A 26,285-nucleotide genomic window follows, 5' to 3' on the forward strand; every position below is an offset into this window, starting at 1 on the left:
AGGGTGCCCATGGTCCCCATCTGACCATCTGTCACTGCTGTCCTAGGTTCAGGTGGGCTTAGCCAACGTAGGAAGACCCTAGCAGCTGAGATGCCAGGGGCTGGATAGGTGACACCAGGGAGGAGGCTCACATCCTCCTAATTCTCAGTCAGGGAGGTGGCCTCCACCAGGAGCTGAATGAGACACAGTACGCACCCCAGAGCCTGACCTGCTGCCTGTACAGGAAAAAAGAGGAAGGCAGTTCTCCTCTACAAATGGGCGGTTTGAGTGAAAGCAAAGGCTCTGGTTCTGCCTGCGAGATCACCAAGGTGTTCTGACCATATGGCCCTCCCTCACTCCAGGTTTTGTCAGTTCTGGGTTCCCTGAGGGCTTTTCAGTGCCAGGGTGAGGGTCCTCAGGCAGAAGGAGATCAAAGTTGAGCGCGTACCTGGGACCTGCTGCCTCAGCTGTTTGGTGGGAAAGCATGGTCCGCCATGTGAAGTTGGAACCGGGCAGCTTGCCCTTGAGTCCTATCCAGAGGGCCCCTGTGAAATACAGTCTTGGTTAACTAAGAGCTAAGATCGAGGTTCCCTGAGCTGACTGCAGGGACAGTCCCAGCAGATACCCGAGAGGGTGTGTCCCTCCTTTCTGTGGGCAGCTGGGCTCACCTTAAGGGGTCTTAGGTGGGCTCTCATTGCTGGTGAATAAACAGCCCCTGTGTTGAGGAGAAGGTAGACTTGAGGTTAGGAAAGGGTTTAGTGCTCACTGTTCCTGCACTTTGACAAGGACTGAAAGAGGCCTCTTTGCCCTCTGGTGTCCAAAGCAGCCACCCTGGAAGGCTGGCGGGGCAGGTCCCTAGCTCCTGAGCCTCGTAGGCTGCCTGCCATCTCCCTGGCCCTTCAGTGGCTGCCATTGCATTTCGGCGTTCCCGGACTCTGAAGGATCTGCTTACTCTAACTGATCTTACTCCTGCATAATCTCTTCTTTTTCTCCTGCTCTGCTGCCTGTTTATTTTTTGTTATCAGAGGAAGAAGAAATGCTCGAACCAGGAACCAGGTATTTACTGGAAAGGTCCGTTAGCCCCATTCAACTGGATGGAAACTGTCTTTAGTCCTGACTTGTAGCACAGGGCCCGCCTTGCCTGTTGCCAATGAGTCCACTTTATTATCCTCTCTGTGACTCTAGTTAAGAGTTAAGGTGTTCTAGTTAAGAATTCCCAGGTGGGGTGTGGAAGAGCCACAAAACCATCCAATTTCATGTTTTTTTCCCCTGTCCCTTTTACGTGAGCATACCAGTACATGTGCCTTCTGCTTCCTCACCTTCTGAGGAGGCTAGTATTTAATTTGGTCCATTTTTAAAAAGAGGGTTTTTTTTGTTTGTTTTTTGTTTTTAAGATTGTATGCTCTGTAAGTTGCCTAAAATAGCAGAAGGGTCAACCAATGATGGAATCCAAAGGAAAATGATCCCTTACCCAGCTCTCTGTGGCCTTGGGCCAGCCTAGGGAAATGTCATTGAACTTGACATTGACACCCCAGATACATGTGTTTAGAGCTGCATCTTAGCCAACCTTTCTGACTAAGGTGACCACTCAGTGGTCAGTGGCTGACAATAATTTTTTCTAGAAGTTTTCCTTGTAACATGTGTACTGTTAAACCAAGTTATCTGTCTGGATGTTTAGGTTGTTACATCATGAATAGAGCTGGTCTTCCCTTCTCAGAGCTCAGAAGGACCCCTGGGGCCGGCCTTGCTTCTCCTGCCAGCCCTTCTTCATGCCAGCATCAGGTCCTGGCAGCAGGTCCTACAGTCCTAGGCAGAGTCCTTGCTCCTTCTCTGAATGCTGGGAGAATGGAGTTGAGTTGGGACTGAGGGGAGTGGGAGGCAGAGAAGTCTTGGAGAGCAGACTCTAGCTCCCTCCATGCGGAGGGCTCCCTCCCCTTCCGCCATGTTCCTGTGAGGCCTCCCGAGCCCTGATTCCTTCCCAGCTGAGTAAGGAGACAGAGCATTTCTTTAAAATTATCATAACTATGCCTTTTCTGCAATAACAGAAAACTTCCTATTTTAACTGTTTGTGGAGACTTTAGAATTAGTGGTTCCTTGCTTGTTTTCTTACTAATCCGATGGTACTAATATTCTGGCTTGAGTTCGTAATCTGTGTTTGCAGTGTCTTCTCTCCTGTGGTGGTTGCCAAGTCCAATACAACTCACGACTTTTTTTCTTAAGGATTCAGGACAAGCTATACCACTGGTCGTCGAGAGCTGTATCCGATACATCAATTTATATGGTAAGCTTAATCTCAGGGCCGTGTCTTCAGCTCTTTCAAGGACAGGTGCCTGGCTGTTCTCATCAGAGATGAGACTCAGATTTCGTCTTGGTAGATGTCACGCTACTGCTCTCCTTATGCTCCGTAGAACAGCTGCTATTCTGACTGCTGTCTATGGAGCCTCCTGTGTTCGGGGGACTGAAGGTGGTGGTGAGAAGACCTGGGGACTCGGAACACTGTGGAGCAGGGGGGTTCACGGGAGAACCATGTTAGTTCCTTCCTCACTCCCACCCAAGCCCAGAGCTCTGCACTTTGAGCGCTGACTGAGGTTGGCCATCCAGTCGGCTAATACTGCTAGACTGTGGCAAGCTGCATGAAGGAAATAAGAGTGTCTGGGATTTGCTACATGGTGTTCCCAGCACTTAATGTGTGCCTCCATCTATTTATTTATTCATTCCTCCAAAAATATATTTCCAGAGTGCGGAGCAGGCACTGTTCCTGACAAGGGCAGCACAGCCGCGAACAAGACAAGCAGGCTGCCAGCCCTCAGTAGCTTACATGACCAATTAGAAGGGCAAGGAAATGAATGAGCAGAGAGATACATAGTCTAATTTCAGCTAGTGATAATGCCTAAGAACTAACTAAGGGGACAGAGAATGGCTAGAGGAGGACAGGGCTGACTTGGCTAAGGTTGTGAGGAGAGCCGTCTCCGAGGAGGTGGTATCTGAGTAGAAGCCAAGCTTGGCAGTTCAGGTGGAGAGAATGGCGAGTGTCCTGGCCTAGTACGGGGAGGAAGGCCCGCGTGCCTGGACAGGACTGAGCCAGGAGGATGCGGTAAGAGACCCAGGTGGTAGAAATTCAGCATTGGTTAACAAAAGAAATGAATGATGTTTGTTGAGCACATACTGTGTATACAGACCAAACTGTAAAGCCTGCCTTTAAGGGTAAACACTTCCGTAAATTATCACGTGGAGAGTTGTTTGCTGTAGAAAACTGAATCTCGGGGAAAGGATCCCCGTCTTAATTTCCTTTTCAGATGAGCGAGGTCCTCTAATCTTCGATCCTGTAGGTCACTGTTTTGTCGTTACAGCTGTGTCAGATAGCAAGGTCGGCTCTTCTTTATGGCCTTGTAGAAACACAAGAAAAATGAGGTTGTCTCTTTAATAAGTGAACCTTCCCCAAACTCCTCGATCCCAAGTTAGCATGCAGTCTAGACTCTAGATTTTCTTGAAGAAAGACAGAGTCTGTGATGGGTGAGGGGATGGCTGAAGGGATGATATTAATCATTCTTGTTCAAAATCTCTGTGACTGTTAAACCCCAGTGGCATTTGTTAACTCAGGTCAAGCTACCTGGAACAGTGCAACTGATGAGCTTGGTAGGCAACGTTTCACTACCCAGTTATTTGATTGAGCTAACCTGGGAGTTAAAGTGGAAGTTATTCACTGGTCCAGTGTTGATATAAATTTCTTGTTTCCTTCAAGCCTGAACAAGAGGCCATAGACATATAAAGCAGAATGTCGCTGAGAATTTGGACCAGCTAAAAAGTTCATTGTAAAGGCTCCTTTTGGGCTTCCATTGGGAGATGGCCATTGTGAATGGCTCTTACAAAGGATGATGGGAGAGAGAGACAGCAGTGGGGAGGGTCATCCATGTTCTCAGTGATCTGATGAGCTCAAGGCACTTCCTCTTCTTCTTTTTGTTTATTTCTTTTAGGACTCCAGCAGCAAGGCATCTTCAGAGTGCCAGGATCTCAGGTTGAAGTCAATGACATCAAAAATTCCTTTGAGAGAGGTAAGTACGAAGTGATCATCTCCAGCTTGTGTCCAGAGGAAGCCAGGGTGGGTATGAATGCATTTATTGGAGCCAGTGTTGTTGGGGCAGCTTTTATCAACATCCCTTTCCAGCTTCACCTTCAGGGACTTTACCTTGGTACCTTGAAATCACCCAAGGCGGGAGTTTACACCACAGAAACTGGGCAACACTAAAACCTTTTAATTTTTCTTTTTTCCCCACTGTTGAACAATTACCAGGGTGACTTTCAATTACAATTACACATGGGTGACTTTCTCTGGTGAACTCTGCAGTGGTTGCTGGGGAAAGGGGGGTTTGGAATTATTATGCAAATCTGTAAAGTTTTCTGTGTTTTAGAAAAGTTGGAAGAATATATATAATACGGAGTGGCTTAGAACATCTTAATTCTCACTTTTTTTGTAGTGTTCTTGGCAAAGCTATGCATTGGGAGGAAGAGATCATAGACTCCCCCTTTCCCTTGGGGAGGTTACCTAGTTCCCACTTTGATATAAAAGCTTATCAGAAATCAAATGTCCACCAGAAAGTGGCTTACTTGGTTCAGCCTCCCTTGGCCTCAGGATCCCTGATGCGGACAGACGGCCAGTGGCAGGGCCTGTGCAAAGTAAGGACTTAATAGGGTCAGGAAAAGCTCTGCCATTTTGATACTAGTACATATCTTGCTGCTATAGTGAAACTTAGAGTCTGGGCATTTCTGTTCAAAGAAATAGTTTCAAACATCGTGCATGAACGCTAAGTTGCTTCAGTGGTGTCTGTCTCTTTGCAACCCTATGGACTGTAGCCCGCCAGGCTCCTCTGTCCATGGGATTCTCCAGGAATACTGGAGTGGGTTGCTGCGCCCTCCTTCAGGGGATCTTCCCAATACAGGGATCGAATCCATGCCTCTTATGTCTCCTGCATTGGCAGGAGGGTACTTTATCTCTAGTGCCACCTGGGAAGCCGCTTCTAACATCATGTTCCCTGGTGACTGAACAAAGTCCATCCTGGGGAGGAGAGAAAAGCCAGTGTTGGGGCGTCCTGAGCAAACCTCTGCTGTAGTCTCACAGCATTTGGAGGCATCACATCTCCATAGTTTATTCCTCAACTGTGATCTGCTGCCTTTCTCTCTGAGCGGTTAGATACCAAGTTTGGTCTGAGGACCCCAGTCCCAAACCCATTTCCTCACAGTACACCACTTCCCTAATTACAAAGCACTTTCTTACCCATTCTTCTGTATAATCCTACAAATAGCCTTGGAAGGTGTATACTTTGTCCCTGATGGTTGTGCTCTGAGCAGGCCTCTCCCCGAGGCTCCAGCCCTAGAATTCTCCTGCCTTTTTGCCAGGCCTGATTCACCCTTGCCCTGTCCTCCTGCTTCGATCCTGAGACCTAGCTCCAGGGTGGAGGAAACACCAGCCTGTCACCCCCATCGCCCCTAGCACAGAGCCTAACATCCCTGGGCACTCTGGCTTGGAACCGGGTGTGGAGAGCAGGGTTGGGCTGGATGTGACTCTCAGTGACCTCCTAGGGTCCCAGGAAGCTTAGGTTTTAGATTCCACTCCAGGATCTGGGGCACTTAGAACCAGAGAGCTCCAGAACTGCCCTGCTCCATGCTCCTACTGAAGCACTTATTCATCCACTCAACAAGCCTCCATTGAGCCCTGCAGTGCACTCGGTGATGGACTGGGGTCTGGAAATACAACAGGAACAAGAGACAAGTCACTGCTAGCTGGGAAGGTAAACAGCACGATCAGTGCAAGGATGGGGTAAGAGGTGGGTGGGAGCCACGAGCTCAGCTCGGGTGAAGGGGGAGGAATAGCAAAGCCTCAGAAGGCTTCCTGGAGGAGGATATGCCTCAGCTGAGGCTTGAAGGGTAAGAGTCAGGGGAAGAGGGGAAAGGGCATTCCGGACCAAGGGAACAGCATGTGCAGAGCCCACAGAGCAAGAGGTATTCTCCCAGATAGGACTGGAAGTTCCTCGTTTCCCTGAGCTCCTCGGCATCGCCGGCCAGCCCAGCCGGGGTTTGGTTTCTTTATTTGCTTTAACTCCTTAGCACCCCTGCTGCCCTGTGTTCATTGTAAGTGAGCAGAGCTGGACCCTCTGGACCCTTTGCTGGTTCCTGGGAGCATCCTACTATACAGAACTCCTTTTATCTCGTGAGTAAACTCACTGCCTGGTGCCTCAGCCTGCTGACTGCCCCCAACCCCCTCGCATTTTCTTACTTGCCAGTGTCTTATTAGTAAGTACCCAGTTGTATCAGGCAGCCACGCCCAATCCCAGCAGCCCTGCTTTCTTTCCTTCCTCAATGTGATTTCTAAGGTCAGTACCTCCTTTACTTGCTTGGGTGCCTTGGAGGGGTGATGTGCACATTAGAATTCTCTGGTCCTAACAAGCCTTAAACCGCAGAGATCACCTGACCTGAACTTCAGCTGAAGAAACTGCTTTTTTCTTTGCCTCGTGTGTCCAGTGAGGCTCCTCTCCGTCTCACCCTCACTCCAGAATGAATCTCATTCTTTTGCCAGCCTCGTCCTTCTGCTCCACCTGAGCCTACCTGAAAGCATGGCTTATTCTAAAATAAGTCCCTGGGATGTCTCTTTTAGAGAACACCCTTCTGGATTCTCTAGGCACCTGGTGCCTAGATTTCACATAAATTACCTTCTGTTTCTTGACATTCACCACCCTGGGTTTGGGTTCCTGACCTGGCTGATCCTCAAGAGCAGCTTCTCTCCTCCCCCTTCTCCTGAAACTGGCTTCCCTCTCCATGCCTGGATGCTGTGTTCCCTGCAGCTCCCCCGTAACCAGGTGCCCCAAGCCCACTCCTCAGGGCCCATGTGCTCTAATGTGTGATGGAACTTTCTCTCTAAGCCAGAGCATTGTGTGTTTTTCCTTTCTTCCTTTTATTTTTAAAATCTTAAACCCTCTAATCCCTGCAGGGTGCCTGTCCTTTGTCATTTGTTCAAACAGATAGGGGTCTTTTCCTCCTTGGCCCCTTTCTTTCTCTCTGGGTGAAGTTCTTGCCTACATACCTACATTCCTGTTGAAAGGAGCACAGATCTCTTTTCCTTAAGTTTCTGAATAATTACATGTTGGAAATCCACTCTTGGCTTATTATTCCTAAACCCACGTTCTTTTTCTTTTGACATGAGTCAAACCACAGTTTTAGTTGGGATTATGGTTTTTATTGAGGCTTCCCAGGTGGCTCAGTGGTAAAGAATCCACCTGCCAATGTAGAATGCAGGAAACATAGGTTCAATCCCTGGGTTGGAAAGATCCCCCTGGGGAAGGAAATGGCAACCCATTTCAGTATTCTTGCCTGGGAAATTCCATGGACACAGGAGCTTGGCGGGCTACAGTCCATGGGGTCATAAAGAGTCAGACATGACTGAACAACTGAACACACACACACACATGATTTTTATTGTTATATTTTGCCGTCAATACATCTTAAACTCACTGAGGTCTGAGATTTTTCCTGTAATCTTCTGGGAAAATAAAGGAGAGACATCATGGAAAGGTAGGAGTCAGTGGTTGTTCCGAGGAGAGAGCTGTGGTTCACTGTTTTCTCCCAGGCTAGTCTTCTGTCTCTGATTCCCCCCAAACCAATCTCCTGTCCTCTTTCTATGTAAAGATGAGAGAGCTGACAGTGATTGCTCCTTATGTGGAAGAGTGGCTGGAACAGGAGTCGATGGCCCTTTCATCCTGTGCCGATCAAGATAGAGTTTGGACTTGGGGCTGAAATCACTGCATATAGGGTCTGACACTTTCTAGACTCAGGACCTGGTCTTTCTCAGATCTGTTTCCTGCCCAAGGAAGAGGGGTGTGAGCAGGAAACACAGGGAGGGGTTGTCACGTTGCGGAGCCCCACCCTTGAGGCCACCCGTGGTCTTCCTGCCAGGTCCCCATCCAGCAGCATGTTCCCCTAGAGCCCTGAGCATGCGCTGTGTGTTCACTTTCCCCTGGGTACAGCCCTGCCTGCAGCCTTTCAGCAATGCCTGGGTGACCTGGCTAAGAGCAGGGTGCAGGCAGGGCTGTTCGGTAATGATTCTACTTCCCTCCCTGGAAACTAGCTAGCAAAGTTGGAACAGCAACTTTCTCTCATATGTGCCTGGAATTTTAGCTCTAATTCTCTCCTGGAGAAAGCCATCATTCACACACACCACCCTGCTCATCTCGAGCTCTTCTGGAGCCAAGTTGGCTAGCTTTGAAGAGAGCCGAAGGCCTGGGCTAGGAGGGAAAAATGTTTGATGGCTCCTTTTATGAGTGAAGGTTTCCCTTGTGGCTCAAGCTGGTAAAGAGTCTGCCTGCAATGCTGGAGACCTAAGTTCGATGGGTTTGGAAGATCCCCTGGAGAAGGGAAAAGCTACCCAGTCCAATATTCTGGCCTGGAGAATTCCAAGGATTGTATAGTCCTTGGGGTCGCAAAGAGTGGGACGTGACTATGTGACTTTCATTTTCACTTTTATGAATGAGGGGCTTCCCTGGAGGCTCATGAAGTGCCTTCTGGAAGGAAGAGCAAGAATGCATGGGGTTTGTGTCTGTCAGTGTGTAGTCAATATATTAACCATACTTGACAAAGGGAGCTTATATGGAGGGAATAAAATCCATGTGCTTCTGGATCATGAGACCACAATAGTAATGCATGGTACAACAAGGAAACAGCTTGATACAGCACAGAGTTTTCAGACTCTTCTGGTCCTTCAGAGGGGCCTCAGGGTTACTGCTGGGTTAGAGAAGGGAGCTGAGGAGGTGGGGCTTGGACCTTTCTCTAAATTCAATCACGGCAGCTTTGCTCATCCGTGGGAACTTTTTTCTTGAGAAAGAAAAAAAAATTGGGTTTCTACTATAAAGGAAGGAGGGAGAGAAGGAGGAAAGGAAGGAAGATGACAGATGTGTGGATAGATAGATAGATAAATAGATACATAGGTACATACATAAATAGATACATAGGCCCGTGTGCAGACAGGCAGCAGACAGAGTTGAAAACCACAGGTAGAAGAAGGGATGTTTCCCAGGCATCATGAGACCTGGGAGCTGCTGGTGTCGGTTTTTGACTCCACGGGCAAGTTGTTTGATTTTGCGGCCTCAGCTTTCTCCCAGGAGAGGGGCGGTGCTGGAACCATGCCTCCTGTGGTGCTGTGTGAGGATTAAGAGACATCACGTGTGCCAGTGTGCTTCTCACTTGAAAAGTGCTACGTTAGTAAAGCAATATACTTTTCAATGTTTTCTCTCTTCTTTCCCCATGAGAAAGTCTTGTGGGGTAAGCATTCGCATCTCCTCCTGTGGGAACATCTGAGCGGTGGAATGCAGTGCCTGGGCTGCCACACGTGGATGGTCGTTCAGGCTGGGCACTGCACAAGGGCACTCATCCATGAGGGCAAGAGGGAGCTGAACTCTGGCTCAGGCCCTGGAAGCTGCACGTCGTGGTTCAGAAAAGGGTGGGGGCGGGGTGCTTTCTCTAATTTGCACTAAAGCATGTTGGGGCTAGCAGAGGCCTGCCACTCACACACATTCTCTTCCCACAGAGGCAGAGTTTAGAGAGATCCAAGTATGAATTTCCCATTCTGCTCTTCATTGCTTACCAGGCTTAGATTGCTCTGGGCTGTTCTGGAAGGGGGAGGAGGTTGAAGGAGGTGTCAGGTTGCTGCCAGCTCCAGCAGCCCCCATGAAACTAAGAAGTGCTGCTCTCCTGAGATGTTTTCCCCTCTGCAGTTGGCAAAAATTTAAAAGACATCCCACGAGCAGGGCTGTGGAGAAGCAGCCTTCTCCTGTGTTGCTGGTAGGAGGAGAAAAATGGTGCAGCCCCACTGGAGGAGAATTTGGCTTTATCTGATGAAACCACACATTAGTTTACCCTTTGACCCAGCAATCCCACTTCCAGGAACCTACCGCAGAGACGTGTGGTAGGAATAGGAAGCACAGTTAGAAGGCTGTTTGTTGCGGTGCTTTATTAGTAACAGCAAAAGATTGTAATGTCAATCCGTGGGAGACTGGTTGACTAAGTCATGGTCTATCCATGAAACAGAATACTTTGCAGCCATTAAACAAAATGGGGAAGGCCCAGTGCCTGGCCCAGTGAACCCAGGGGCCAATGGACCGCCAATCTGCCCAGAGTACTCCAGGCCTGGTTTCTCCGGCATCGCCACTATGAAGAAAGTGGTTCAACAGCTCCGGCTGGAGGCTGGACTCGACTGGGTGAAGGTTTCCCAGGCAGCTGCAGATTTGAAACAATTCTGTCTGCTGAATGCTCAGGCATTCTGCTGACTGGAGTATCTTCAAGGACAAATCCCTCCAGACCCCAGAAAGTCTGTTCCTTTTTGCAGCAAAAGGAATCTTTACATGGTTTTCTAAAACCACTTTTCATAAGCTGGTGAATATTCAAAGGAAAGCTAAATTTGAAGCCTGTACAAACGTCTCTCGCTGTAACATGGGCCGTACTATACAAACTTCTACTTTTGTTAGTTCTTAACGTCTACCTTTCTGAATATTCATGAATTTCTGTTTCACAAGAAATTATTTTATATACACTGGTGGCAGCATATAATAAAATCTTAGTATAAAAACATTTTTTTAAAAAATGAGGAAGATTCCTGTGAACTGACATGGAGGGATTTCTAAGATTTACTGTTAAGAGAAAAAACAAGTATATGTAGTAATAGAGGGTATTACTTCCATGGTTAGAAATGAGGGAATGTAAAAATGTTGTATATATATATATATATGTATATATATATATATATATATGTATTGTATCTGCTTATTTTTGCAAAAAGAAAGATAGCAGGGCAAATCAGAGACTAATGAAAATAGTTAAATGTAAGGTGTAGGTGGGAGAAAGATAAGAATAGGGCTTCTCTGCAAGCAACTTTCTAATCTGGTTTTGACTCTTGGACCACATAAATGTTTTTTCAAAATTGCGAAGTTTTTTTAAGATTTATAAAAAAATAAAATCCCCCAAATTGAATGGAAACAGAAACAAATAAGCTGTATATCAGATTGAGAACCATACAGAGAATAACTTTTCACCATGTGCTCTGGTCATACAGCTTTTAACAGCTCTGTTGAATTTCATACTTTAAGGCTCACCTATTTTTAAAGTGTACATTTCTGTAGTTTCTAATATATTAATAGAATTGTACCTCATCACTAGCCAATCCAGAGATCAAACCAGTCAACCAGTCAATCCTAAAGGAAATCAAGCCCGAATATTCATTGAAAGGACTCATTCATGCTAAAGTTGAAGCTCCAATTATTTGGCCATCTGATGCGAAGAGCTGACTCACTGGAAAAGACCCTGATGTTGGGAAAGATTGAAGGCAAAAGGAGAAGAGAGTGGCAGCGGATGAGATGGTTAGATAACATCATCAGCTCAACGGACATGAATCTGAATAAACTCCAAGAGACAGTGGAAGACAGGGAAGCCTGGCATGCTGCAGTCCATGGTGTTGCAAAGAGTCAGATGGTACTTATCGACTGAACAACAGCATTATCTCCAAAATCTAATTTCAGAAAATTATCATCATCCCTAAAATGAACCTTGTACCCGTTCGTAGTTACTCCATATACCGTTTATACCCAGTCCCCGTTGCTAATCTACTTTCTGTGTTCTTTGCTTTAATAAATGTACTCATCTATTACATTTTTGGCTGTGCCGGGTCTCTGTTACTGCACAAGGACTTCCTCTGGTCACTGTAAGTGGGGGCTACTCTCTAGCAGCAGCGCACGGATTTCTCATTGCATTGTCGCAGAGCATGGGCTCCAAGGCATGCAGGCTTCAGCAGTTGCAGCTCGCAGGTGGTAGAGTGCAGGCTCAGTAATTGTAACAGGCCTTTTGCCCCTTGGCATGTGGCATCTTCCCTGACCAGGGATTGAACCTGTGTCTCCTGCATTGGCAGGTGGATTCTTAACCACTGGACCACCAAGGAAGTCCTCTACTTTCTGTCTTTTGATCATACATGTTTAGTGAGACACATTTGGAGAACCTAAAATATAAAAACAAAAGCCCTGCAAAAATAGATATACACACATATATATCTATACACTCTATATCTATTGAAAGAGCCTAGAAGTTCTTTATAACACTCCTGTAGCAATGAACACACATAAAACCTAGATCTTGGTTTCTAAATACCATTCCCTACGAAAAACAAACAGAGCTCCTTGAAGAAGTATTTTTATTACAGGTCTGGGTCAAGGAAAGTACAAGGATTCAGAGACATCTTTTATGCCAGAAAGCAAGGAAGAGATCACAGTAGAGATCACATCAAAAGGAGATAAGAAAGAACTCCCCCTGGCCAAATTTGGGGAAAATCTGAGCATCCCAATGAATAGTGGGTAGTGGGTTAAACACATTGAATTAAAAATTATAAAAACAAGCCCATAAATTTTTTTTTTTAAAGAGGCAGGTGGTGGGAATACGGAGAAAGGTTTTCTTTGTGGAAGAATGTCAGCTAGTAACTATAGATGGAATGACAGAATCAAAAAAATCACCATTTTGTTGAAACCCCAGGGTAATAACTGATTTGGAATGATGATGGAAAAATGATCATTGGATGCTCAAAACACTGGGTAAAATATGTTGAGTATGGTGGTAGGCTCATAGATCACTACTGTTTATAAAAATATCTTATATTTTATTTATACTGATTATTACAAAGGAGAAATTATACCTTTACAATGCAGAGATCTGGAATCCACCACTTTAACCCAACGATCAGACGTCATCCACATCACATTCTCACCCAAAATGTTTAACCTGACTCTAATCATGAGGAAGCATCAGACAAACCCAGAGTGTGAGACATTGTACGAGGCAGGTGGCCTGGACTCTTCGAAAGAGCCACTATTATGAAAGGCAAACTAACAATAAAAATGTTGGAGTCTATTTTACATTAAAAAGGCCAAAGAAACATAACAACTGAATGAATGATGTGAACATTGATTAGATCTTAGCTTTTGAAAAATTCTATGACAGACGTGGGACAATGGGGGAATGTTTGAGCAGAATCTGTACGTGAGATGGTGTTTGGAACTCTTGTTAGTTTTCTTATGTGCCATAATGTTGTGTGTTGTGTGGTTATACAGGGGAAGATCCTTATGCTTAGGAGAAATGAGTTGAAGTATTTAGCAGTGATGTGTTATAATGTCTAAAGAGTACTCTCAAATAATTGAGCAATAATAAGTGAGAGAAATGGGAGAGAAAGCATATATGGCAAGATGAGTTTAAGTGTATGATGATGGATGTTCATTATTTTCATTCTACAATATTCTAATAGATTTGAACAGTTTCAAAATCAGTTATAGGGAGGCCTCTGAGTACACTGTGCTGGGGAGGCTGTTGCATCTGCCTGTCCTCCAGTTCAGGCTGGGGCAGGTCCCGTCACCTGCCATCTGCACACACCCTGCCTCCTAACCACACTGAATTGTCATCTCCTGTTTCCTCTCAGGTGAAGACCCCCTTGTGGATGACCAAAATGAACGCGACATCAATTCAGTTGCTGGTGTTCTAAAACTGTATTTCCGAGGACTGGAAAACCCACTCTTTCCTAAGGAAAGGTTTCAAGATTTGATATCTACTATTAGTAAGTATTTCCCCAGTGGAATGATCAGTTCCTTGACAAATCTTTATCGAAGCAGCACTCCAGGCTTATCGCTGCAGGAGGGGTGCTGTGAAAGACGCCATATGGCTCTTTTCCTCCTGGAACTTAAAACCTAGCTGTGGAAATAACAAGATGGTTTATAACAGAAGGGCTCATGGGCATGGTGCACCTCTGGGTATAAGAGGAGCTCAGAAGAGAAGAGGCCAAGGGAGCCTTGGATTCTCAGATCACCCCCGAGGGGGAATGATGAGTCTTCCAGGAGGACTGGACTCGGGGATCCCGGGAAGGTTGGAGACAGATCAATGGGACCAGCGGGAGGGTGTCCCACCCAGTACGTGGTATTAAGAGATTGGAAGGGTAAAATGCAACAAGAAAGTGAAGACATTGAATGCCTTGCAAGGATTCCATAGCTTTTCCCTTTGGGCATTAGGGAGCCACGGAAGGTTTGGGAGTGAGGTCAACAACTTGACAAACAAGGGAAATGATAAAAAAACATACATTGACTGGGGGCTTCCTCTGATCTTGCTAGCCGTCAGAGTCCTTCTTGACTGGTATTTTCTGTGGATAAAGGCAAGAGCCCAATCTCAGAGCTGAAGTAAAGGCACCTTGACTGTACGATGCTGAAATCCAAGGCAACCTTTTGGAAATACATATATATATATATATATATATATATATATATAAAATAAACTTCTTATTTTAGAATACTAGAATATTAGTATACTAATACTAGAATACTAGTATTTTGGAATAAACCCTTTTTTTGAAATAAACTCTTTAATTTGAGCTGCAGAAAAGTTGCCCCACACTCAGGTTCACATATGGATGCTTCTCACAATGTTCTGAGGGATATTTGCAGCCAAGAAGGTGTGCCAGGATTTGATAAGAGCCGAGGGAGGCTTGAACCTCTTATTTGCCTTGAGTGAAAGACGCTTCCTCCATCCGCACTTCTGCCCTCATACTTCCTGCCCATCTTTCCAGATCCACTTCAGGCTCCAGACCACGTCTCAGAAATCCCAGGCCACAAAGGCACATCCCTGTCTGAGCCCCGTGTCCCTCACTCAGCCGCTGTTTCCAGAAGCTCCACTAGTCCAGTTCCAGAGCAGGGCCCTCAGCAGACCTGGTCTTCGGCCTCTGGTACAAGGTCACGGCATCGTGTGCCTTGAATCACAAGAGAGAGGAAGTCCTTTCTCAGTTCCCTCCTAAAGCCTTGATTGCATCAAGGAGGGACCCGTACAAGTCAGTCTCCCTGCAGATCAGAAAGGGCAGGGCCTCGGGCTCAGAAACTTGTATGCAAAACAGTGTCTGCCTATCATTTGGTAGCTTTGTTTTGCTTTTGTGGTATCTTTTTATCTTACTTTGTAACTGTGGCAAGTGATCCTGGTTTCTCATTTGCAGAGTGAGGTGAAGTCTCCTTTTTTAAGGAAATGTATTCAAGAAAACAGTATTAAGAAATGGTGATGGAGGTGGTCTAGGGCATTGTGACTGAAGCCGCGGAATGGAGGGGCCCGAATGAGGGGCAGTGGACTCAGTATGTGTGCGAGTCTTCCCCTCTGTGTGGAGACCTGGGTGAGGCATCAGGCTGTGGGTGAAAGTAGGCTGGGGTGTGCTGGGCAGAGAAGAGACATAACCAGTGTGTGCAAAGGCCTGGGGCAGGGGAGCCTTTGGCCGGCAGGGGAAAGAAGATAAGGTGGCCTGGCACAGCTTCTCCGTGGGGCACCACTGGCGTTTAGGGTAGAGCAGTGCCTTTTGTGTATCCCACACATTCAGGACACTTGGCACCTTGGCCCCTGGATTCCAGATACCAGTGGCATCCTCTAGTCACTGACAACACCAGAGAATGTCCTGCATATTTGAAAGAGCCCCCGAGGTCCCCTCCCACTTCATCTGGGAAACGTGGCTCCGACACTTTGAGAAGGGGCGGCAGCTGAGAGATACAGCAGGCAAGGCTGGCTGAAGCGCCATCATGAAGGGCCTTGGATGCAGAGGAGAAAGGCGGAGAACTGTGTTTTTGAAGGAACATGGTGACAAAATGTGGAGGCTGGAGAGAGGAGGGGACACTGGGAGGGAAAATCATGTTTTTTGTCTGAAAAGGAAATTGACCTGGGTTTATGCATCAGCCCTGCAGATAATCCTTGCAGCTTTTATAGCTCACGCTTAGCACGAGCTCTCTCTCTCTCGACAGAGACAAGCCCGCAAAGCACTTTTTTCTCCTTACTAGCCCCAACTCTGGCTTGACTGATAAAATGTCTGTATCTCTAGGGCTGACCTGAAAACAGGGGTCAGAGATGAGATCCCAAGCATCACCAGGCTCTTTGAACAACATACAGCTCAGGAGGTGGTTATTTATTCAGTGTTCATTTCCTGAGCACCTACTCTGTGCCGGGCCTGTGCTGCAGCTGATCTTTTTAAAGAGTTTGATAAAACCTGGTCCCTGCTTGTGTTTGTCGAGACTCATAGCTTGTAGGTGACAGAAACTCAGCTTACACTGATGTAACCTGTAGAAGGGAATATATTGGCTCATATACCTGAAAAGTTTAGGCCCAGCTGGACCCGGACCTCATATGACATCTGCAGGAGTCTGTCCCTTCCATGTCTGTGATGCCATCGCTCCTGGGAATCATCTTCTTCCCACTGAGCCCCCAGCTGCTCCTCTACCTGGTTTCAAGAGGGAACTTTTCTCTGTGTTTTCTCCAGCCAAGTCCCAAGGATCAACCCTGATGGTTCTGACTAGGCCGTGGACCCCTCCCTGGGCCCCGCCCCATGCCCAGGGGATCATGATGCCAGGGTCATATTCCTATCTCTCAAACCAAGTACAATTGCCTCCCCCTGAACCACATGGGCTGATCTCACAGGTGAAAGTGAAAGTGTCAGTTGCTCAGTGGTGTCTGACTCTTTGCCACACCACGGACTGTAGCCCGCCAGACTCCTCTGTCCATGGGATTCTCCAGGCAAGAACACTGGAGTGGGTTGCCATGCCCTCCTCCAGGGGATCTTCCCAATGCAGGAACTGAACCCAGGTCTCTCGCATTGCAGGCAGATTCTTTACCGTCTGAGCCACAGAGACCTCGCAGGTAGGCTCACAAATGTTTGCATGGGTCTGTGAGGATGAAAGATGCCCTGAAAAGCCCCTTTTGTTACAGAACTGGAGAACCCAGCTGAGAGGGTGCACCAGATCCAGCAGATCCTCATCACCCTTCCCCGCGTGGTCATCGTGGTCATGAGATACCTCTTCGCTTTCCTCAACCAGTGAGTTGCCTGGCCAACAAGGGCCCCTCTCTGACTCAGCCCTGGCCTCCTTGAGGAGGCGGGTATCCTGGGGCTTTTGCAGAACATAGCACCCTCCTGAACTTGAGTAGAGCCCCCCAAAGAAAGAAAGTACAGGGGAAGATTCACCTTTCCCTGGCTCATGGGTACTCCTCTCTCATAGCCTCTCACAGTATAGCGACGAGAACATGATGGATCCCTACAACCTGGCCATCTGCTTTGGGCCCACCCTCATGCACATCCCCGATGGGCAAGACCCTGTGTCCTGCCAGGCACACGTCAACGAAGTCATCAAAACCATCATCATCCATCATGAAGCCATCTTCCCCAGCCCCCGGGAGCTAGAGGGACCTGTGTATGAGAAATGCATGGCTGGAGGGGAAGAATATTGGTAAGATTCCATTCTTCTTAATATTATTATCATCATTGTTCTTGTTATTATTGCTGTTATGCCAGAACAGTGAGAAACCCTTTGATTTTCTTACTGCTTTTTAGTCCATACTCCTAATATATTTTCTCATCTGAGATTCATAGTAGCCTTATATGAGGGATAGATACATCAGTCAAGACTCTCTTGGTTTATAAGGGACAGAAATATAAATCAAACTGGCTTAAGCTAAATGGGAATTTATTTTTAACTAAAAAGTCTGGGGTCATGGCTACGGGTGTAGCTGGATCTGGGGGTTCAGCTGTTATCGTCAGGACTCAGGCCTGTAATTCTCAGTCCCAGCTCTGTTCTCTTCTACACTGGCTTTATTTTCAGGCAGCCTCTCCCTTGATAGTTTCAAGAAGGCACCTGATAACTCCAGTTTTTAGAGCCTGTTCTCTCAGCATCCCCAGTGGGAAAAAAGCTTTTCCTTCCCAAATGCCTCAACACAAACTCAAGTATTCTGTCTCTTCCTGAAGCTGGGGTCTGGTGAACTGATCACATCAGTTAGGAGAGGCAGTGCTGCCATTGGCTAGGTGAGCTGCAAGCCCACCTCAGACAGCAGGGCAGGGGACAAGCCCCATCTCAGCCTCTTGCACTGAGAATGCCACTTCCCACACTTGTCCTCTCCCACCTAGAGTTCTCTTTTTCTGGCAGAGAGAGTTCACATTCTTGGAGAGCTCCACACCAGGTCAATGGGTGCTAGTTGGGCACCTCTGTGTGCCTTGGTGCTACGCTGGGTCTTGGGAAAAATAGTTTCTTTTATTTTTTCAGTATTTTTTAAGGATGGTTTTAGTATTTTAAAGTCTTTTTTGAATTCATTCATTATTTTTTTATTTTACTTTACTATACTGTATGGGTTTTTTAATTTTTTTTTTTTTCTAATTTTTTGGCCGTAAGGCATTTGGGAATCTTAGCTCCCCCAACCAGGGATCAAACCCTCACCCTCTGCACTGGAAGGCAAAGTCTTAACTACTGGACCACCAGGAAAGTCCCTTGGGAGGAGCATTTTAGAATCTTACCAAACTCAGGCTTGACTACCTTCCTAAAGCTAAAACCTTAAAATGTGGTGAAAATAGGACATTTTTTATAGATGAGATGGAGGCAGAAAATTCAGAACACCAACCAACAAAGGCCAAAGGGCTCCTAGTCTTTCTTTCTTCCCAATCCAGGACAACATTCAGCTGTCTATTTAGGTATTACCCACCCTGCTTTCAGCCAGGTGCTACAGGGGAGTTTGTGTTTTGATGATCAGAGCATTCCTGGACTCTTGCCTCGCTTAGTTCTGTGGGCACATTTGGGCAATTGCTTCAAAGAAAGGAAACGTTCCAGCCCCATCGTTTCTCTGCAACACCTCCTTGCATAGAAACCTGGGCCCGCTGCTCTCTAATCTCATTTGAGGCCCCAGGAGCCGGTCTGTCCCTGTTCTGTAACAGAGATCCAACAGCCAGCAGGCATACTTTTAGGACAAAGAAAAGCTTTTCAGTTTTAAAAGTTTTTGTAGCCATTACCAGCTTTCTTTTCTTGCTGCAGTGTGTGTATATATATATATATATATATATATATATATATATAGAGAGAGAGAGAGAGAGAGAGAGAGAGAGAGAGAGAGTTAGTTAGTTAGTGTTCTGGGAAGATACCTACAGATCATAGCATACTTACCAGAGCACTACATACAATAACCAAGCTTTTCTTAATCCCATTTGTGCCCCATTAACTATTAATTACATGGTAATTTTGGACAAGTTTTCAAAGCCCAAAAGGAGGATTTGGCTGAGGGTCTCATCAAAGGGGACAACATTCGTTCATTCCCGTATGGTTACTGAGAATCCGTCCTGCGCCAGGCCCTAGGCTGGGCAACAGGGAGGTAACCCAGCCAGAACTAACCCCTGACACGGCCGGGGGAGGGAGGACAGGCAGTTCTAGGAGTAGGGGGCCCGGAGCCAACGTAGGGAGGTTAGAATGGCTGACTGAAGGAAACAGTGGCTTGACTGAGACCTGTAGGATGAATTGGGCTCAGCCAGGCAAGAGTGGGCAAAGAATGTGCCAGGCCTGGAGCATGCAGTGAAATAAAAAGCATTTCTGTTTGACTGCAGTGTTGCAGGTGACAAGGGGACCGTGAGGGAGGAGGCCCCGCGGGCCAGCAGGAGCCAGGTTATGGAAGGTCTTAAACCATTGTGTAGTCTGGACCTTATCCAAGAGAATTTTTCACAATAAAGCCCATATTCCTTTAAATGGTATTGTAAATATCACGTCCTCCAAGAAGCCTTCCTTGGCACCCTGTGTAGGTCTCTTTACAGCTCTTGTCTCAGCTCATTTGTGCCTATATAACACATTTCAACTTGCGGCACTTTTATTTCTCAGCCCATGAGAGCAGGGTCTATATCTGTACTATGCATCAATGCATGCCTCCTACTTGGCACCATGCCTGGCATATATTAGTATATCAGAACTCAATGAATGACTTGATTAAAAAAAACTGATCGGCTGACTCTGTGAATGATCCCTGGCCTCAAGAAGCTTATAATCCAGTGAAGGGGCAGCAGCTGATGAAATTATCCCAATGCATTAATACTGAATTTTCCAGGCCTGGATTCACTCTATCCCTGTGCCCATGATGGTTGCCAGCCTGCTGGCCGCCTAGGCTGCTGTGGGTTTTGCAGGCCACTCTGAGAAGCAGCCCTGAGGAGCCTGTTCCTTGGGAGCTTCAGTCACCTCACTGAGCATGTCACCTCTGCTCTAAGACAGAAAGCCAGGCCACTTGGATGACTCTCAGTACACTTCCAAAGTTCTTTTCTTTTCTTTTCTGCCCTGGGGTCTTTTCAAGGATAAACACCAGGGCTTTACTGCCTTTGAGATCTTACAGAACACTTAGGCATCAGCAACCATTGCCAAGAAGACAGCCCAGCAAACTCTAGAGCTGGGGCAAATGGAGGAGGTTACTCAGGGAAGCTTCCTGATGGGTGAGGGGGCCAGAGTGGTTTTCTGTTACAAAGGTCTGTGGGTGGTCAGCTGGAAAAGATGGGATGAAGTGGGCTCGATGTGATCTGGGTCAAGGCTCAGAGGTGGGTTGGGCCAGTGCCTGCGAGAAGCTGAGGGCAATGTGAGGGTACAAAGTCCCCCAAGAGACCCCTCCCCATGTTTCCTTGCAGTGACAGCCCGCACAGCGAGCCAGGGACCATTGATGAAGTGGACCATGATAACGGCACGGAGCCTCACACCAGTGACGAAGGTGAGTGAGGGGGAGTCAGGGCGAGGAGCTCATCTGGGGGCCTTCTCATGCTGTGTCCCCACCTGCCCGCTCATGCCTGTCCACCTGCTGCACTGATCTGTGCAAACCCCACCCCCACCTTGCCAGCTTTGCCAGTCAGCACATCATTCTCGACAGCAGAGAGAAAGACCCAGAAAGACCTCCAGTTCACCACATCCCAGCATGGCTTGCCTTCCCTCCTTCTGTGTCCTGCCTGGCCTGAGTGCAAATTCTAAGTGACCAGGGTGTCCTGAGTGGAAAGCAGGCTCTGTCCGCTGCCCCTCCCCATGCTGGGCTCTGTTCTGCACCCAGCATGTGCTGGGATGTGGGGCACCCAATGAACCAGACATGGTCATCAAGGTGCTCCTGGTCTTATCACCTGGCAGCTGGAGAGCAGCTCCCCACCATGCAGGGTGATAATTCCAGACTACAGGAGTGACCGGTGCAGTGGGTTCCCCGAAGACAAGGCCAGACAGTGGTGACCCAGAAGAGTGTGTGCAGGTAGAGGGAGAAAGGCCGACCTGGGCTCTGAGCAACTCCTCAGACCTTCCACCACTTCTAGATAAGGAAGTGGCATCAGACTTAACCTCTGGGGAGCGTGAACTGTGTAGCCGAGCAGTCTGGATGATTTGGGCCTGAGGCCAGCGTTTCCATTAGGCAGATCAGGCCCACTGCCCAGGACCCACAGTGCTGCTTTCAGGGCCCATGAGAATGTTCTAATTCATTTCAAACTAAATTTTAAAAACAATGTGAGCCTGGATTATTTTCATCTTTATGTCAGTGCAGTCATAAGATACAATTTTGATATTTTCTTAGTGGAGGAAGGGGCCCGGGCAAGCAAGGGTACCCTGGGCCTGAGACCCCCAGTGCTGCCCTGTGTTGACTGAGCACAGTCCTCTTTTCTCCCTGTGATAGTTTCACTGTTTAAAAATCATTATTTACTAGTTTTCTTACTGGCCTTTGTGTTTCTCTTGGGGGCAGTCCCAGGCCCTGTTAGCCACCATTTGGGTCAGGAGAGCTGGGATGTACTCCGGTAAGTTTCCTGGGAGTTGGTGTAAGAGGCAAGACTCTTACATAGGTGGGTTTTCATATTCTAGTAGGGCTATTTCAGTTGCTAGTCACAGAGCCTTCAACTCAAACTGATGTAAGCATAAAAGGGATTTAGATCATACACTTGAAAATCCCAGGGTAGGCATGGCTTCAGGCACGGCTGGATCCAGGAGCTTGGTTGGCCTTGTCAGGGATGTGTCTCCACCTTGCTCTTCTGCTTCCCTGAGTCGACTTCATCCTCCGAGGGGATCTTCCTTTTGCGGTGGTCTCTGACAGTTCCAGGCTTTCATTGTCCTTTTACCCAAAAAGCTTCCTTTTCAAAATGATTCCAGTAGAGTTCCTTGGTTGGAGTCTCACTGCACTGCCTTGAGTCATGCAGCCGGGCAAGAATCCGTCACTGTGGCCTGAGAGGGAGCTGATGGGTTGGGCCTGGGTCGTAGGGCAGGAAAGTAAATCGCGGCATAATGTTCAGCTCTGCTAGAATTCTTAGCGATTAAAGCCACCCTGAGCTGAGAAAAATGTCCTGCAGAGCCTGCTTCAGGAGATATGAAGGCTGCCACCTTCTGTTTGCAGTGGAGTGCTCTTCTCTTTCCTCTTGTCCTCTCTTTCCTACCACCTCTCGTCCTCCTCCTCGCGCTGTCACTTTTAATAGCCCCCTTCTCGTTCTCTCCATCTGTGGCTTTTTGACTCCTGCTTATGTGCATGTGTGCGTACATCTTGTTCTAGATCTTACTCTCAGGCTTTCTTCTTCCACTTCTACTGGGGGAAAGCACCTCTTGTCCAACAAGATAGACTGATTTCTCAGCACTGAGACCTGTCGGGGCTGCTGCTGGTGGAGGCAGATGTGTCTGTGGGGAGGCAGGTCAGGCGCCCCCTTGCAGCGTTCCTGGGGCCTCAGATCACTGTCAGTCAGCCTGCACCCGCTGTGTGGCCACCCCGTCTCCTCACTGCAAGGTGGCAGGTGCTGTGGGCACCAGGACCATGGAGAGGGATGGACAGAGAGCACAGGGGCTTGCTGCCTCAGGACCCCCCCGGCAGGCTTCACCCCACCAGAGAGGAGCCTTCAGAGGAATTTGAACAAGAGTCTCATGATGTGATTTATGATTTTAAAAGATCCCTCCAGCTGCCGTGGGGAGAAATGACTCTACCAAGCAAGAATGAAGGCAAGGTGGCCAGGGAGAAGGACAGCGACGCCTGGACGGGCGAGGAGAGGGTGGCACTGGAGGTGGTGAGGCTGGTCAGATTCAGGGGACAATTTGACGGAAATGCTGATGAGTTAGCTTCTGTGGCCTGAGGGAGTGGGCAGATGGTTGTTCTGTTTCCTAAGATGGGGAAGATGAGGGGATGAAGCAAGTTTGGGGAGGGGTGTGAGGGAGATTTGGTAAGATGTTCTATTTTAGGTGTGATGAACCCAAATGACAGACTTCCTAATAAATGGTAGCTGTTATCCCTGTTTCTACCCCACACAGTTGCACAGCGACATCTGCAAACACACGAGCTTTCTCTCAGCTTGCAGCTTAGCTCTGCTCCTCATCTTCTCTTCTTTTCTCCCCCTTACATTTTCCACTTCTCCTCACTCCCCCGCCCCCTACTCCAGTCTACCACCAGTGACTGCTGGAGCCAGTGGAGTTGAGCAAGTCTCCGCCCTGGGCAGTTCCTTCAGCAGTGCAAAGGGTGGGCTCAGAAGAAGCCCGTGGGGCCACTCCCAGGAGCACCCAGCCCTCGGGGTTCAGCTCTTGGCCTTGCAAACCCTCTGGCCTTTCTCTCTGTAAAGCCAGGCAGACACGTAGGTTAGTAGGTGCTGCTAACATCGGGATGGTGTGAGAGTCAAAGATGCAGCAGAGAGTACAGAGATCTCTCCATTTTACTGAGAAGGTGACTCTGAGTCAAGATCTGAGTTTATTTGACCCATTTAGCCGGTCTGTCATTTTGAGTCAACTTTGTCAGAATAGCTTGCAAAGATACTTGTCAGGGAACCAGCTGGGGAAAGCTGGCTTAACTGTCTGACACCTGCTCTCTATAGCAGGCTGTCCCAGGCACTGAGGACTGGGTCCACCCAAAGGCCACTGCATCTCACGGGGGCACCGGCCCAGTCTTTCTGAGCCAGCTACTCACAGAGAAGAGACCTAATGTGCATGGGTGGGGTGGGGAATAACAGGAAGGGATGACTTCCATGCTGTCCATGGCCCTTAGGAGTCTGGTATTAATAATAACAACAACTGCATCTCATATGAAGCTAATTGTGTTCCAGGCACTGTTACAAGCTGTTCATGTGTAATAACTTGTTTAGTCCTATGACAACCCCATAAAGTGGGTGCTATTCTTATCACTCCCATTTTACAGGTGAGAAAACTGAGACTTAGAAAACAGAACCAAATTGTCAAGGTCACCCAGGTAGAAACAAAAAAGTGGTAAAGCCAGGTATTGTCGGCTTAGCTCCATGACGGACAGGTAGATGGCTGCATGGACAGGATCAAGATAATCCATGAGGACAAGAGAAGAGACTGTCCTGATGGATGCTCAGCACCGGGAAGATATCTGCAGGCTAGAGAGAGCAGGGGCCACCACTCTTTTGTTTATTAGCATTTAATAGATTTGTCTATTTATATAGGTACATGCATATATCTTTTTATAGTATTAAACATCTTTGTGCTTGCCTTAAAATACAAGCACATTAACACTTATACATGACCAATTTTCTATGTAGCATTTCTACCCATTTGCATCTCTTAGGGTACAGGCTTTCAGTTCAGTTCAGTTCAGTCGCTCAGCTGTGTTTGACTCTTTGCGACCCCATGAATTGCAGCACGCCAGGCCTCCCTGTCCATCACCAACTCTCGGAGTTCACTCAGACTCACGTCCATCAAGTCGGTGATGCCATCCAGCCATCTCATCCTCTGTCATCCCCTTCTCCTCCTGCCCCCCATCCCTCCCAGCATCAGAGTCTTTTCCAGTGAGTCAACTCTTTGCATGAGGTGGCCAAAGTACTGTAGTTTCAGCTTTAGCATCATTCCTTCCAAAGAAATCCCAGGGTTGATCTCCTTCAGAATGGACTGGTTGGATCTCCTTGCAGTCCAAGGGACTCTCAAGAGTCTTCTCCAACACCACAGTTCAAAAGCATCAATTCTTTGGCACTCAGCCTTCTTCACAATACAACTCTCACATCCATACCAAAGCCTTTGACTGTGTGGATCACAATAAACTGTGGAAAATTCTGAGAGAGATGGGAATACCAAACCACCTGACCTGCCTCTTGAGAAATCTGTATGCAGGTCAGGAAGCAACAGTCAGAACTGGACATGGAACAACAGACTGGTTCCAAATAGGAAAGGAGTACGTCCAGGCTGTATATTGTCACTCTGCTTATTTAACTTATATGAAGAGTACATCATGAGAAACGCTGGACTGGAAGAAACACAAGCTGGAATTAAGATTGCTGGGAAAAATATCAATAACCTCAGATATACAGATGACACCACCCTTATGGCAGCAAGTGAAGAGGAACTAAAAAGCCTCTTGATGAAAGTGAAAGAGGAGAGTGAAAAAGTTGGCTTAAAGCTCAACATTCAGAAAACAAAGATCATGGCATCCGGTGCCATCCCTTCGTGGGAAATAGATGGGGAAACAGTGGAAACAGTGTCACACTTTATTTTTGGGGGCTCCAAAATCACTGCAGATGGTGATTGCAGCCATGAAATTAAAAGACGCTTACTCCTTGGAAGAAAAGTTATGACCAACCTAGATAGCATATTGAAAAGCAGAGACATTACTTTGCCGACTATGGTTCATCTAGTCAAGGCTGTGATTTTTCCAGTAGACAGGCTTTAACACAAGTTAAATAGATTGTAGGCATAAATAACTGTCCTGCTCCCCTGAAAGTCTCCTTCCCAAAGATCACTAGCTGCATGGTCTTGAGCAAACATTTAAATTCTCTGCAGCGCAGATTTCTTTGTCTGGTCCCACCCCATTAGCTAAAGCCATAGTTGTTTCTTTGTTGTTCAGTTGCTCAGTCGTGTCCAACTCTTTGCGACCCTATGGACTGCAGCATGTCAGGCATCCCTGTCCTTCACCATCTCCCAGAGCTTGCTCAAACTCATGTCCATTAGTAATTATATAATCATAATCACAAGAGCCGCTATAAGTTGAATACTTAATGTCTGTGCTATGCTGAGAACTTTCACATATTCTCTTTTCCTTAATATATTGAAGTCTTTCTTCCTATCTAGATATATTGATATATAACAGTTTTAATATAACGTATATGGGATAATGATTTGATATAAATGATCACCACAATAAGTCAGGTTAACATCCATCACCACACATAGTTACATTTTGTTTTCTTGTGATGAGACCTTTTAAGATCTACTCTCTTAGTAGGTTTCAAATATACAACATAGTATTATTGACTATAGGCACCATGCTGAGTATTACATCCTGTGCCTTATTTAGCCCCTGGAGGCACGTGCCTTTTGATTCCCTTCACCCATTTCATCCACCTCTCACCTCTGGCAACTGCCAGTCTGGTCTCTGTATCAGTGAGTTCTGTTTGTTCCTGATTTTAGATTCCATAAGTAAGTGAAATCGTGCGGCGTTGTCGTCTTCTGTCTGACTTTTTTCACTCAGCATAATGCCCTCAGGGGCCATTTATGTTGCTGCAAATGGCA

General features: G+C 47.1%; 1 protein-coding gene and 1 pseudogene across 2 annotated transcripts in view; both read left to right on the top strand.

Moving 5' to 3' along the window:
- Nucleotides 1–26,285, top strand: part of SRGAP3 (SLIT-ROBO Rho GTPase activating protein 3) — a 243,482-nt gene that overhangs the window by 206,534 nt on the left and 10,663 nt on the right. For both annotated transcript variants that reach the window (XM_069562088.1, XM_069562090.1), the window contains exons 13-18: nucleotides 2,200–2,260; nucleotides 3,954–4,031; nucleotides 13,472–13,606; nucleotides 16,768–16,873; nucleotides 17,055–17,282; nucleotides 20,471–20,550. In XM_069562088.1, the coding sequence (XP_069418189.1) occupies nucleotides 2,200–2,260; nucleotides 3,954–4,031; nucleotides 13,472–13,606; nucleotides 16,768–16,873; nucleotides 17,055–17,282; nucleotides 20,471–20,550 (688 nt within the window). The remainder of the gene's footprint in view (nucleotides 1–2,199; nucleotides 2,261–3,953; nucleotides 4,032–13,471; nucleotides 13,607–16,767; nucleotides 16,874–17,054; nucleotides 17,283–20,470; nucleotides 20,551–26,285) is intronic.
- On the top strand, nucleotides 9,330–10,423 carry LOC138424772 (guanine nucleotide-binding protein G(I)/G(S)/G(O) subunit gamma-5 pseudogene; annotated as a pseudogene).

The sequence above is a fragment of the Ovis canadensis genome, chromosome 19 (genome assembly GCF_042477335.2).
Source record: "Ovis canadensis isolate MfBH-ARS-UI-01 breed Bighorn chromosome 19, ARS-UI_OviCan_v2, whole genome shotgun sequence".
Classification (NCBI taxonomy): domain Eukaryota; kingdom Metazoa; phylum Chordata; class Mammalia; order Artiodactyla; family Bovidae; genus Ovis; species Ovis canadensis.